At 44.3% G+C, this 14,343-nt stretch overlaps 1 protein-coding gene and 1 pseudogene across 8 annotated transcripts in view; both read left to right on the top strand.

Annotated features, from left to right (window-relative positions):
• Positions 1–14,343, top strand: part of MTUS2 (microtubule associated scaffold protein 2) — a 581,138-nt gene that overhangs the window by 508,165 nt on the left and 58,630 nt on the right. For 7 of the 8 annotated variants that reach the window (XM_025874487.2, XM_073894733.1, XM_073894728.1 and 4 more), the window contains one exon: positions 11,517–11,583. In XM_025874487.2, the coding sequence (XP_025730272.1) occupies positions 11,517–11,583 (67 nt within the window). Of the gene's footprint in view, positions 1–325; positions 463–11,516; positions 11,584–14,343 lie in introns of those variants that run through there. The other variant, XM_025874488.2, reaches the window with a different exon arrangement.
• Positions 9,310–9,409, top strand: LOC112826961 (U6 spliceosomal RNA; annotated as a pseudogene).

The following is a 14,343-nucleotide window of genomic DNA, read 5'->3' as shown; positions in this document are numbered from 1 at the left end:
CGAGGAGGGTGGGAGCGGCCGCAGCTCCCGGGCTGGGCGGCTGCTGGCCTCCTAGCGAGCTGGCACTGGGCAATGCTCGATTGTTATGCGACTATTGATTTGCCTCTCTCTGAGGATTCCCGTGGCAAAGTGACCCTCCCTGCCGCCTGTCTGTCCCTCCCTCCCTGGCTCCCGCCCTGCCCCTCCCCGCAGCAGGATCCTAACGCGGCCGCGCGGCGCTCCTCCTCCCGGTCCTCCGGCTCCGGATTCCTGAAGTTATTAGGAGAAATAAGGTAGCCGAGGGGACCACATGGAAGTTGTGACAGCTCCCGGCGGCGCACCCCTCTCGCCTGAGCCATTACCTCGCCTTAGGAATTACCCGCTGACACGTTGAATGAAGGAGGGCCCCTTGCCAGCCAGCCTGCCGGGATGGGCCACTGCTGCTGCAAGCCTTATAACTGCCTTCAGTGCCTGGACAAGACGGTACTTTGCCTTCCCTACCCCCCTCTCTCCCCCCGACCCTCCTTTGAAAGAGCAGAGAGGAAGCCTGAGCCAGCCACCTCTGTCTCTCTCCCCTCGCATGTGTGTGCGCTTTGTTGGCGAGCCCGAGGCTGTCCTTACTGGTTCCAGTGTGCTGAAGTGTGAGTGCCGTTCGCAGAAACATTTGGTCTCACCTACTCTGCAGTGCCTTACATAATTCTCTATTCCTACAGTCTCAAATGCAGCTGTTGCATTTTCCGGAAACAGCAGGGCTTCGCTCAAACATCCTGAAATCCAGACTGCCAAGAAATCCTTGCAATATTCCTAATGCATTGTAATATAGACCTGCGAAACCTAAGGCGTTCCGGTTGGGAATTTAGATTAGCTAGACATGCTTCTCTTGGCCAACTGCTAACTTTGAAAGTTTCCCACTTTTTTATAAACAGCATCCATCCTTGTAATTTATATTCTTAGGGCAGAGAAGAAAGCACCAGTACTGTTGTCCCCGCTGTACTTCTTTGCATCACATAGGGGTGACTAACGTAGAGGTGAAAGCTGAAGCGGCCCCAGAGTCAGAGGGTGTGTTCAAGTCTTCCCTGGAAGGAAATTTCACAGCCAGGGACCTGAGAATAGAGCAGGAACAAGTGAGAACTGTATGACAATTCCAACACAAAGCCTTTCTTTGCTTTTGACATTTGCCTGTGAGCTTACAGAGAGGTTGGGAGATGCTCTTAATTCCACTACTAGAAGTATGTTGGCAAGAAATCTTGTCTCTGTGATGTTTTTTTTTCTCACATACATTTGGATTTCTCCAAGATGCATGAAATGGGACTTAATAAAGGGTTGAAATTGCCTCTTCTCTACCCACATGGGCATCAGCTCTATAGATAGCTTGAGGTATAGTGTGTGACCAGGTAAAGGAAAATAAATAAATAGCTTGATATGAAACTCATTACAAGGAGGTCACTTGGGAACATCTTCGTTATCAGTTCTGTTTATGAACTTTGACCTAGGAAAATTACACTGATATTTTAAAAGTTACCGGGTACTTTTTTTCCTATAGGAGTAACTATTTTAATGGGTTTTGCTTTTACTACCATGAGTATGACCTAAAATATTTATATACACATTTATGAGCTTTTAACAAATAGAAATAAAAGACATTTGCCCTCAATTACCTGCAAATTCAATATTGAAGCGATTAAGCCCTTTTTCAAGAGAAGTGGTCACAAAAAAGGTATTGAAGGAAGCTTTGTCACGGTAGTTGTAATAAAAGGGAAGGGTTTACTGCATGTATAATGTTCATATGCTTAAGTCATGGTACAAAAATTTTAGAAATAGAAGCTGTAATCCGCAGGACTTCTTGAGAAAATATAAAGTGAACCCATCCTCCTTTTTTGTTTCAAATCAAATTCTTAAAAATAATCATCTCTGTGGCATTCTTTAATTGGGAGATTTGGGAAGACAATTAAATAGTATGTCTTCTCATCCAGCAGTGTGATGTTTAAGTAACTTTTAAATGTTTTAACTTTGAAACTTCAAACTTAATACCAATTATTCTTTGCTGATGAAAACTTAAAAACTGCATCTATCAACTTTCTCATTATGTGTACACCACGTGTCTTGACTTTCCTTTGCCATAGTTCAGAGCAGTATCCCCAGGGGAGGTTTTGAAACTATATATTCATAGGTGCTCATTTTAGGAATTGAGGATTTTCTTTTTTAAAATTAAAAAAGTCATTGCTTTATTTAGTCAACTGCTTTTAAGGATACCTTCACAGGCAGCACGCCAAAATCATTTGTCTGTTCAGCGGTTACCTATTGGGCCAGGCGTTGGATGCTGAGAGTATTATGGGATCCACTCCAGTCTCCAGCTTCTTTGAATCCCAAGGTAAAATCCATCAGTCTGTTAATTTGCTTTAACGGTCCCAGCATCAACATTTCAAAGAGGCCTGATGAAATTATTGATAAATCTTGCTTCCTTTAGACCAGCCTAATAAACCTTAACAAAGAAGAAGAAAGAAAGAAACATTTCCTCAGAACTTTATATGGGTACAAAATAAAAGACTTAATTTTGGGAACTCAATTTTGAAATGTGAAACATTTTTAATTATTAGTGCAGATTAGAGGTGTTCTGAAAAGAGTCATAGGGCAATTAAAGATATTTTAAATAATAGTTTCAGAGATGGGGCTAAGAAATATAAACCCAAAGATGCTTATTTAGCATTCATTTACTGGGAGAAACTATAGAATCTTGCATGAAGTATAAAATAAATACAAATGTGTTAAACGAACAAATGGTTTTTTAAAGCTGATTGTGCTTTATGTATCTTTAGCTTTTCAAAAAATCTATTCATTGACAATATTTCTTGCTTGGTTTACAGTATTTACAAGATTTATTGCCCAGTTATTATGGGGGCTATCAAAGAATTCTCAGAAGGGCACAACCTGCCCTGTGGAGTTTACCAGTTCTTCGGTGGGTTGTATTTCCATCTTTCCCAGAGAAATTACAAGCTGGGTAGGCAACAGTAACACATGTGGAGCAATTAACACATCAATACAAGACTGGAGTATAATGAAGTGAAAGTCATGTGGTATTGACCGTACCTGTTTCTGGAATCTAGTGAAAGGAGAAATCCATGCTGGAATCTTGGGCAAGGTTTCTTGGAAAAAATGGAACATGAATTGCACTTTGAGGAATGGGGTAGAGTTTTAATGAACTGTGTGAGGAACAGGAATGGAATTCTAAGCAAGGAGTGCATAAGTAAAGGTACTTTAGCCCGGTTTGATGAAAGATGAGAATAAACACAGCGGGAAACCCAAGCACATAGGGAGTGTGGGGAAACATTTTCCAGGCTGAAAGCCAGACCCAAGTTTTTTAACTTGAGTTATAAGTAGTAGAAATCCATCTTGGGATTTTGAACAGAGAGGTAATCTGTAGAAAGACTCATTCTGTGGGTATTTTGAAAAGGAAGGTGTGATCAGGGAAGGCCATTGGGACACCCAGATGGATTTCAAAGTCTTTTCCACCTGTGGACTCAGCTGGTTCAGGACCAAGCCAGCACCTCTGCACATACAGAAACTCCTTACCCGTAGCCTTCCAGGGCTGATCATTCTTAGGGGCACTGAGTTATGGAGAGAAATAAACTCAGTGCAAACGAGAGTGCCAACTTGTTTTTTAACAATAAGAAATGTCACTGACAAACAAATACATGATAACAAGCCTGAGAAACATGTATTTCTTTTTAGAGTCAAAAGTCCAGCTTCGTAAGAAGCTTTGATGAGAATGGAATCTGAGCCAGCAAGTTATGGTCTTTAGGCATTCAGTGTCTTCAGAGCTTACGTGTCCATGTCCCATCACCCCTCCAGCCGAAAATGTACTTGAAAAGGCTACATGATTGTCACCTGTCTTGGTGACTGCTTCTTCTAAGCTCCTTTTGCTCCCTCTACTACAAGTCGCCTTGTCTTGCTGGCTTAGGTACTGTCCTATCCCCTTGGCGGTTACTTTGCATATCTCCACCCTAACCTTATATGTGTTGATTATAATTGCAAAGGCTGGTCCTATTTACCTTTTCTCTAAATTGTTGGTAGGGGTTGGGTTTTGGAGAAGACACCTCACTGTTCTTCACAGGCATCTGGTACCTGACAGTAATAAGTTTGGGAAGGTGATAAGATAAAATCCAGGAAGGTCAAGAAACTTCTGTAGTGATACATGAATGGATTAAAAATCATGGCACTGGCTAATTTTCCTTTCTTCTGCTTACTCTGAGATCCAGAATTTCCCAGCATGACTTCTTTGGATTCACATTCCTTCACCTTGGGCCCCATAAGACTGTCCTTTCTAGTTGTCGATTAGTAATCCAGGTGGGGTATGGCATTGCCTTATTAAGTCAGCGCCTTAGGAAGCTAGATGTTTTATAATCACCGATACACAGGAAAAAGGCTAGGGTAATGCACCGTAAGTTGAGTCTTTCTGATTTCTTTTAAAACAAGATGTGGTTTTGCTCATTTTTCACACAAGTAGACACTGACATGTAATTAAGAATATTAAATGTGAGTGATACTTTCCCTTGACCAGTCTATATTAAATTTTGTTGCAGAGTAGAAAAGCAGATAGAAAAATACAGTGCCCTGTGTTAATTATATGTGAAAGAAATAATACTTATTGACCAAGTCAAAGCAGGCCTTCAGAACTGCCTTAAAGCCATAATAACTGAAATGAAAAACAAAAGGTCAGTCCACCTCCCAAAGGAATTTTCCACAGAGCTGTATTATGAATCTGGCCAATCTTCCCAGTATTAATACTGAAAATGATTGCAGCGTTCACCAAAGGTGTTATGAAAACAACACTGAAGACTTATATGTTCTGTTGATGTCATCTTGTGGCTGGTTCATTTTGAAATACAAGAGAAAATATTTCCCTATTAAAACAAAGTTCTGCCATGTAGAATTAAACCCTAACCTGAACTCATGGAGGCATGGGTGAAAAGCAATATTGTTTCTGGGAAGGATGAAAAACTCCTTAACCTCTTTATAATTTCGTGTGTATGTACATCATTTTGCATTTCAGAAATTCACAATAAAAAGGATCTGGAAGTCTCTTCAAATAGCAGAATTCTATAGATTTCTTATTTAATTCCCTGTATGGTTCTTTTGTTTGGCCCGTGAAAAGGTGGCCCAGCTCGTATAGTTGAATTGGTTTTATCGGCATTGACTCCAGGGCAGGCTAGAAAGATACGAGAAATGAGAAATTAGTTGGTAGTCTGTGGGCTTACATGTATATATTTTTTAATTTGTGTTTGTGTGTGTGTGTGTGTGTGTGTGTGTGTCTGTGTGTATCCCTCTTTTTAAAAGAAAAATCTGGTGGGGAAGAGACAGCTGATCAAAACACTCAGAACTGCAGTGAGTTTTAGGACATTGCCATTAGTCCCCTTGTAGCTGATCAGGAACTCCGTCAGGGAGCATCACAGACCAGAGGCAGGACATTGCCATCGGTCCCCTTGTAGCTGATCAGGAACTCCGTCAGGGAGCATCACAGACCAGAGGCAGGAAGAAGGCGAGAAGAAGAGAAGGACCCGTATAACAGGGGTGACACAGGTGACACAGAAAAATAGCCTCCGGTGCTGTTTTGTGTCACGGTCCTCCTGGCTTTTGCCTGGGGGGCTCCCACATTCCTCCTGTGTGTTCATCCTCCAGGCTCAGGAATTCTCTGGAGACAGCCCCGCCTGCTTGAGTTCTATCACATTGTTTTATAATTGCATCTTCACTTTACTGACTCTTTGGGAGACTCTTCAACTCCTTGAAGGCAGAAATATCCTGCCTGGTATGTCTGCCTGGTACATAGTAGGCACTGAATAAATCCGTGCTGTTTTGTATGAATTCCCTATTCCTGGATTGACTAGTTGGGGTGAAGGCACCTCAGATTCCCCCAACATTCAGCTTTAATAAGAAGCAGAATGTTCTGTTGGTTTCTGATTCAAGGAGGAGCTTGCGTAGGTGGCAGGCGCCCAAGTGTAGAATTGCCTGGGCAATACTAGCAAGGAGTAGCATTTTCACTTCCTCTTACCACCAAGTTCACATGGGTAGCATCAGCCTCTTGAACAGATAACCCCCATTGACCAAGCACATTAAAATAACAGAGAGTGGCAGGCTGGCTTGGGGCTTGGCCACACATCCAGTTAACTTGAAGCTAGTGGAATGATGAGCAGGTTGTATGCTTTGCCAGCCTTGTGTCTCTAGGAAAGATTAAAGGCAGCATTCCCCCCAGAGTCTGGGGGCACCTTTAGCACGGAGATCCATATGGAGAAGAAATGTAGGCTTTGCTGTAGCAGACTTGCAGTGCTATGTTCGGGGCTAGAGGTAGGAGGGGAGAGCTGGATGTTTTATGGGGCTCATCTCAGATTCCATCTGTGAATACAGCGAACCACACTAAAGAGAAGAGAGAACTCAGTGTGCGAAAGAGAGGTACGTGACCAAATAAAAAAGGTGGCTAAGAAGACACAGCTGTTGGTATGGGGCTTAGATGAATGTTCCCCAAGGGTCCATTTCCAGTTAAGCCTGTCATAGAGTAAACAGTAATTGTAGAGGAATGGCCTTTTGGACTTGGCGATTTCTGGACTGTGTCACCGGGATAGTTTGGATGGTTAATACTGAGTTCTATTTTTAGGCCTTTGGAGTGAAAGCAGGAGCTCATGTGCTTGGCACCAGTTAGGAATTTTCCACTCATTCCCCATGTAGGGAAGCACTGATCTCACACTGGGCCGTCGGAGGAGGCCTTGCTCATATTTCAGTCATCCCACCATGTCATCACGCTGCACTGGCTTAGGTTGGGGAGCTAAGGGGAGCAGTGGCATGAGATCCTTTCAAAGGGAGTCTTTGGGGCGGTCTTCCTCCTGGGTATTCAACAGAACCTATGGGCCTTGCAAGATCACTGCAGGACTCTGTTGAGCCATGATGGATGGAAGGTAACTTAGAGTCAGGTGGAGAGAATGGAAGGTTTCTTGAGGTTCCCTTCTTGCCTTAAAGAAGGGAGTTCCTATAGTCCTCATTGTTGACTCACTCCATCGCAGGGCAGCACTGCGTCATTCTGCAGGAAACAAAAAGTAACTTCACTGATGCAGAAAATTCATAAATTAGAAGAGTTGGTATCATTTCAAAAACAAGCACTTAAGAAGGAAATATTGTCGCCAGTCCGCACAGTCTGGCCTGAGCGAGCGGCGCTGGGCTGAGCCTGCATCTTCAGGAGGAATGTATTAGCAGGCCACCAGAAGGGGTTAGGGACAGCTGATGGGGAAAGCTGAACGGCTACCCTATCAGAAGTTACAGCCCCTGGTAGGCTATACGAGACAGGTCCTTGCATGCGACCGACAAATCAATACCATGGAGACGTGTTGGTAGTTCCAGTGGTAGGATGAGGTGTGAATACAACCAAGGAATTTTTTTTTTTTTTTTGAATAAGTAGTCAGGAGGTGACACTGACTCTCTCAAACTTAGGTATGAAAACTCTGTGCTCATATCCCATCTGAGGATCCATGCAACTTGGATCTTGATGCTGTGTCTCTATAAGCATGGGTAGGAGGGGGCGCTCTCTGTGTGTTCGTGCTTGGCCAAGGGTGTGGACTCTGGCTTCGCGGTTTCCTAGCCAGTCGTGCAGGGGCTCGTTGTTGAGCCGTGGAGCCCCAGTGGCATCCTCCACACAGGGAACTAGAACCCAGGACCCACTTGACAGCACTTGGAGGACTAAGTGAAACGAAGGGCTTACCCATCCCCGTGCCTGGCATAGGTAAAGTGTTTGGAAAGTTTCACACTAATATTAGTGCAGTAATTAGCCAGACCTTACCAGAGTTTAGTTGTTCTCCTTGACATTTACGTCTTCAGGTTTGTTGCTAATCTTTGGCAGCTGATCGATCCTTACTTAGTATGCTATTTGATGACCATAGTTTGAAACTGGTTGGTATTACCGGCTGTGCTTGCAAAAGGTTGGTGATGCGGGTGGGCTTGGGTTATCTTCCTTCAGTCTTCCCAAAATGGAGAGGGTGCAGGATCTATAGTCTCACCTGTCCCCTGCCTATTTCTTGCTTCTTATATTCCCTCAGTGTGTTTTTCCTCGAGCAAAGATGGGTGGAGCAGGCCTGGCTGTCAGTACCAGCATTAGCTTTTCACCAAAGTGATTCAAGTCTGAAGGTCACCCGCAATCCCTACCACCATCAGCACCGGCTCCAGCCGAGGCCTGTCCTCCTTACTGGACCTCTAGGCCACTCCTTCCCCAAATGTCTTATTCTCCTGTGGCTGGAAAGTGTAGACAGATCTCTTGTAATTTGGGAGCTCGCTGGGCAGGACACTGTTAACATCCACCCAGGGCTTCCTTCCCTGGCGGGGACTGTGGGGTGGGGGGCGGGGTGTGACTGTTGGGAGCTGGGGGAAGGGTGGGTTCACACTAGAGCATTAGAAATTAGAGTTGGTTGGTTGTCTTTTAAGTTCTGGTTGTTCACTGCCTAACCTCATCTAAGCCTTTGCATCTTTGGGCACTCTCACTGTGAATACTTCAGCAATGCTATTTGGGGACTGATAAGTGCAGTGCAGTTAACCCTTGAAGAACGCAGGGATCAGGGGCACCGACCCCCTGCATGGCCAAAAATCTGTGTATAACTTTTGACCCTCCAAAAACTTAACAAGTAATACCCTGTCGACCGGAAGCCTTACCTATAACAGTTGATTAAGACATATTTTGTATGTTATATGTATTAGATACGATATTCTAACAATAAACTAGGGAAAAGAAAATATTAGTTAAAAAATCACAAGGAAGGGGCGCCTGGGTGGCTCAGTTGGTTGAGTGTCCGACTCTTGATTTCCGCTCAGGTCGTGATCTCAGGGTCGTGAGGGCTCTGCACTCAGCAGGGAGTCTGCTTGAGGATTCTCTCCCCCTCCCTGTGCCCTTCCGCCCCCCTCACATGAGTATATGCATGCTCTCTCTCTCTCTCAAATAAATAAATAAATCTTTTTTTAAAAGGTCAAAAATAAATAAATTAAAATAAATTAAAAATCACAAGGAAGAGAAAATACATGTACAGTACTGTACTGTATTTATCAGAAAAAATTCAAGTGGAAAAGGGGACCCACGCAGTTCAAACCCATGTTGTTCAAGGGTCAGCTTTATTTCTGTTCTCTGGCTGTGCTTAGGAACTGAGGATTAAAAATTATTCTTTTTTTTTTAAGATTTTATTTTTTTAAGTAATCTCTATACCCAACATGGGGCTCGAACTCACAACCCCAAGATCAAGAGTTGCATCCTCTACCGACTGAGCCATCTAGGCATCCCCAAAAATTATTCTTGGTGCTAGAGACAAGTTAATTTTTTCACTAGTTCAAGATTATTTCAGGTACAGAGAAGATTAGCATGGCCTCTGAGCAAGGATGACATGCAAATCAGTACGCATTCCATATTTGAATATATATATTATTTCAGGGTAAATACTGAAATTTACCCTCTCTGGAATACCAGATTTTCTTAATTTGTAGTAACAAGTTGAAAGTCAGCGGCCACATTATGCTGTGTTAGAACAAACATAGAAAATCCCTGTGTTCTGTCTGATTGAACTCTTTCCCTGTTAACCAGACTTCAAACTTAGAATAGAATCAGGGCAGAGCCAAGTAGGTTTTTGTTTTGTTTTGTTTTGTTTTGTTTTGTTTTGTTTTGTTTTTATTTGAGAGCGAGAGCATGAGTTGGGGGAGGAGCAAAAGGGAGGGTGACAGGCAGACTCTGCACTGAGCGTAGAGCCCCACGCAGGGCTTGATCCCAGGGCCCTAAGATCATGACCTAAGCCGAAATCAAGAGTCAGATGCTTAACCGACTGAGCCACCCAGGCACCCCAAGAAGGTATTTTAGAAAGCAAAACAAAACAAAAAAACAGAGCATAAGAATATGCCAATTCTAAACACATTTAGATCCTTAATATGGAGAAGCCCCTAGTATCTGTAGGATGTTATCCAGTTGCAAATGAAATGAAAAGAAAGCAACAGAGTTATAATAACAACTAACATTTATATTAGAGCTTGCTAAGTGTCAGGCAACCTTCTAACTACTTTGCATATATTAATTACTTCAACCCTCATAATGACCCTGTGCAGTGGGCATGACACAGAGGCAGCTTCGCTTAGTGATTAGGAAAATATCTACTCTCAGGTGTGATTGCTAGCCTTCAAGTTCAGGAAAGGCAAAGATACTGTGGGCTGGGATGGAAAGAGTGAGGCTTCATGAATAAAATGGGGATCCTCTCTCCCTCAAAGGATATATTATTGCTACATTATTCTTTAAAAAAAAACCATGAGCTAAGAAGCATTGATGCCTGTGACTGAAATAGCTCTCATTTTATTATGCAAATAGAGTTTTACTTAGGTATTATGAAATTATGACATTGCATGGCAAACACCCTTTGGATGACCTGGGACCATCCGTCCCCTCAACCCAAAGTAGCACACGTGTAACCCAGATGTACACATAGTAGCCAAAGACACAAGGTTGTATCAGCTGCTGATTTACATTGGATATGGGTTCTTTGGAGGTGCTGCAATCGGAGTCAAAGGAGGTTAAGAAAGAAAGAACAGTCACAAGACCCTGATGATATTCATGCTAGATATCTGGTACACATTTTAGCTTCAGGTCCCTTTTGAGAAATGTTTGCTCTGGGAGTACATTCTATAGAAGGAAGAGACTTTCTGTGAAGGCCTACATTTTTGGTATCTCTAACGTGAAGAGGATTTATATAGCGCACCTTCCCTCGTTATTATTAGTAACAGTGAAAGCATAACTCATGTCACTATTTCTGGTGACTCCGTAACCCAGATTACAAATTCAGCATATCTTCAGGTACTCCTGTTTTATGTCAGGGAAGACATATGATCTGAAAACAACTTAGCAGTCATTTAATTACAAATGGCGGTTCTTTGCACTGAAAAGCATTTCAAGTGGGACTTTTGTTCCTTCTAGTGATGCAGACAGTGCACAAAAAACTTGGAAACTTTAAATTTTGGTGTTGGTCTTCTTACAAAGAAAAATGTTTCACGTTGTTTTCTATCCAGTATTTATTAGGTAGCCAACCATGGACGTATGGACAAAAGTGTTAAGTGTAAGGGGACAGTTGGAAAAATAAGTACTTGCCCCTCGGAGAAATATGGCATGGATGTCTTCATGGTCAAAAATCTCCTACTAGCGGTAATGATTAACAGCGTATAACAATACCTACCAGGGGATTACTGTGCAGGGCATAGGCACGCAAGGAAGTATTGTAGGACGATGTATACCAGAGAACAATACAGAGAAAAGCACAACGAGGGGTATTATTATTACATTGCAAGCTTTGCAATTTGAATGTGATATAAATGAATGAGTCAGACTCTGCTTTGTGATTTTTCTCTATGCTTATATAAGGAAAAAATTATCTCCTTAAGGGCTAGACTTATAAATATTTGCTTAATGTGATTCATTAATTAAACATGTGAAAGTGCTTATCTAGCATAAAACTAGGGGACTCTCAGTATCTGTTTTGTTTTTGCAGAATGAAAGTGCCCTTGTGAAAGAAAAAGAGCTGTCAATCGAACTTGCAAACATCAGGGATGAAGTTGGTAAGTAGGGCATTGACAATGAGGAACATAAAGACTGTCTTTTCCTGATACCTATGAATGTGTGTAACAAAAGCAGTTATGCCTCGTGTAATCAGCCAGGACAAGGCTGCCTGGAAAATAAAGTGTCTTCCCCAGCATAGTGGTGGGTGGTTGAAGCCTTGTAGGGAGCCATAATTTTTACATCTCTGTTGTTAGAAAGCTTCATAACATCACGGTGGAACTAATCTGGCCTCGATTCTGTTCTTCGCAGATGGCAGCACACACATCCGTCTGCGTGGTGTGCTGTGACCAGCACCCCTCTGCCTAGGTACCCCCAGGGCAGGCAGAGCTCCAAAGGAAGCAGGGTGCTGCAGGGTGCTCTCTGCAATCCATCTCTGCACATATTCCAAGACTTCCTGCTGCCGTGTACCTTGCCATGAAACACTCTGATATAGAATGAGATCAGAAACATAAGCCTGGATGGATTAAGCATGCTAGGGTTATGTCAAAACTCCTAGTCTTTGGCTGGCTTATGGTATAGCTCACTCTGAACCATAAGAGACCTTGCAGAAGATACGATGATCCCCAGACCGGGGGTGTCCGAGAGATGGATGGGCTTTCACGTCTAAGCCAAAGATCACACCAAGTATTTTCCATGTTCCAATTTCTTTTTTTTTTTTTTTAAGATTGTATTTCTTTATTTGACAGTGAGAGAGAGCACAAGTAGGCAGAGAGGCAGGCAGAGGGAGAGGGAGAAGCAGACTCCCCGCTGAGCAGGGAGCCTAATGGGGGGCTCGATCCCAGGACCCTGGGATCATGACCTGAGCCGAAGGCAGACGCTCAACCGACTGAGCCACCCAGGCGCCCCTCCATGTTCCAATTTCTTGATCCCATTTGTCTCTTGGGGTTCTGTTCCTCTGTTTCCCCAGGAATCAGTCCGCAAAGGTGAAATTAGCATGGCCTTTTCCCGTTGGCCTGCTCTCTTCTCTTTACAGAGAGCACTTCACCTCCATCCCGTGTGGCCCTGCAGGCAGCCCGCCAAGTGCAGGTGTGGCTCCCTTCACAAGTGAAGGGCCTTGGACAGTCCCAGCCATCCTTGGCAGGTGGCACTGCACCTTTTCCTTCAGGCCAGCCATGCAAATAGGCCTTGAATCTGAAGACCAGACTTCCCTGGGGAACGTGGGCCCGAGGATGTGCCGTGGACCCCATAGTGATTTCTGAACGTCGTTTCCCCTCCTCCCCTCCCCTCTACTTTTCCCCTTTTTAAAAACTGAGGTTTCTTTCTTCACTGTGAGTTTTGTGACTTCTTTTGTCATTGAGGTGGGTCAACAGTGGGCTTTTCTCCCCTCTAAGGAGAGCAGGCCCCTGTGGGAAAGCCGTAAAGAACCGTTCCTCCTTCCCAGCCTCACCTGTGTGTGACCCTGAGCAGCGAGATTGCCCCAGCTGCAGGGGCCCCTGCCCCTGGCCATCCCCTGACGAGGGGCCCCAGTGCCTGAGCCCAGATATAGGTTTTCTGAGGGAGGCCTGCCAGGAACAGCAATGGTGGAGTTTCTGAGATGGGCTCCCGGGAAGCCGAGGGCCACAAGTGGGCGTGTTTCTCGAAATGGATGAGTTTGTAGATTGTTCTGAGACTTAGTGGTTCTGAGCATGGGCTTTGCAGGCCAATGACCCAAGTTCAGGTAGAGCAAGTTGGCTGACCGCTCTGTCCCTCAGGTTCTCCTTCCTAAAAAGGAAGGTCGATTAAAGAGGATACTGCTGATAAAGCAACCTGTAAAGGAGCTTCTCCTATTAGGGGTGTAGTAGCTTAAATCTGAAAATAGAGGACAAAGTCTTCCATTGTCGCCTGAATTCCTCCCCTGAGGGACGTCTGCACCCCCATGGATAAGCTTTGGATCTGGGGTGTGCACCCTGACCCAACCAGATAGGGTGTGCCAAATCCAGTGCCACTTCCCTCTGTCCTTTTCTGAAGCTTCTGAAGGCAGCAGGAACCACGCAAGGATTACACTGAGTTTTTGTATTTGAGTCTTACTTGATGTCTGCATTAGTGCTAAGAATAGAACCAGAAATCATCTGCCAAATGAATCAACTGTGGGGTGAGGTGGGGGGTGCAGAAGGCCTTGGCAGCAGCAGGGCCTGGACCCTTCCACCTAGCACTCAGTCCAGTGGATGCTTTTGCAGCAACTTCCTGAGCCACTGCAGAGCCTGCATTTATGGGAGAAAGCAGACAGTGCACTGTGGGGCCCTACTCTTAACTCTAAAGTCTGGGAGTTCTCCGATCTTGGCCAGCAAAGAACACCCCTGAAGGGAGAAGGGAATGAAGCTTAGAAAGCTGACTTTGGAATGATCATCTAGAAAGAGAGATGAGCAATCCTGTCTCCTTACCAGCAGCCCTACCCTTATTTAGACCCCTGTCCGCAGAGTCAGATGGGGGCCACTGGAGCGTGGGGTCATGAGGGGCCATGGGGGCAGCAGGGGGGAAGGCGGGGGGAGCTGGAATTTCCACATGTTGTGAATTCAGACATGGAAGAGGGAGAAGCTTCAAACGATCAGAATGGTTTAGGAGCATTTAAACCGCAGATCCCAAAACAGGGCTGGCCTGTGCCACGCATCTAAAAGTTACCGCTCAAACTTGTATTCAAACCCTGAATTCCACCAGTATCTCCTCATAAGCACACATCAGTTGTTTACATCCTTGGTGGGAATAAATGCAAAGGCTTTTAGTATCTAGCCAGAATCACCTTAACGGGGGGTTCTCAGCCCTCGTGCATATTAGAATCACCT

Source organism: Callorhinus ursinus, unplaced genomic scaffold (genome assembly GCF_003265705.2).
Source record: "Callorhinus ursinus isolate GAN/ISIS: 27379988/994484 unplaced genomic scaffold, GSC_fseal_2.0 scaffold7, whole genome shotgun sequence".
NCBI lineage: Eukaryota > Metazoa > Chordata > Mammalia > Carnivora > Otariidae > Callorhinus > Callorhinus ursinus.
The sequence above is the reverse complement of the archived record's forward strand: the minus strand, read 5'-3'. Positions and strand labels throughout refer to the sequence as shown.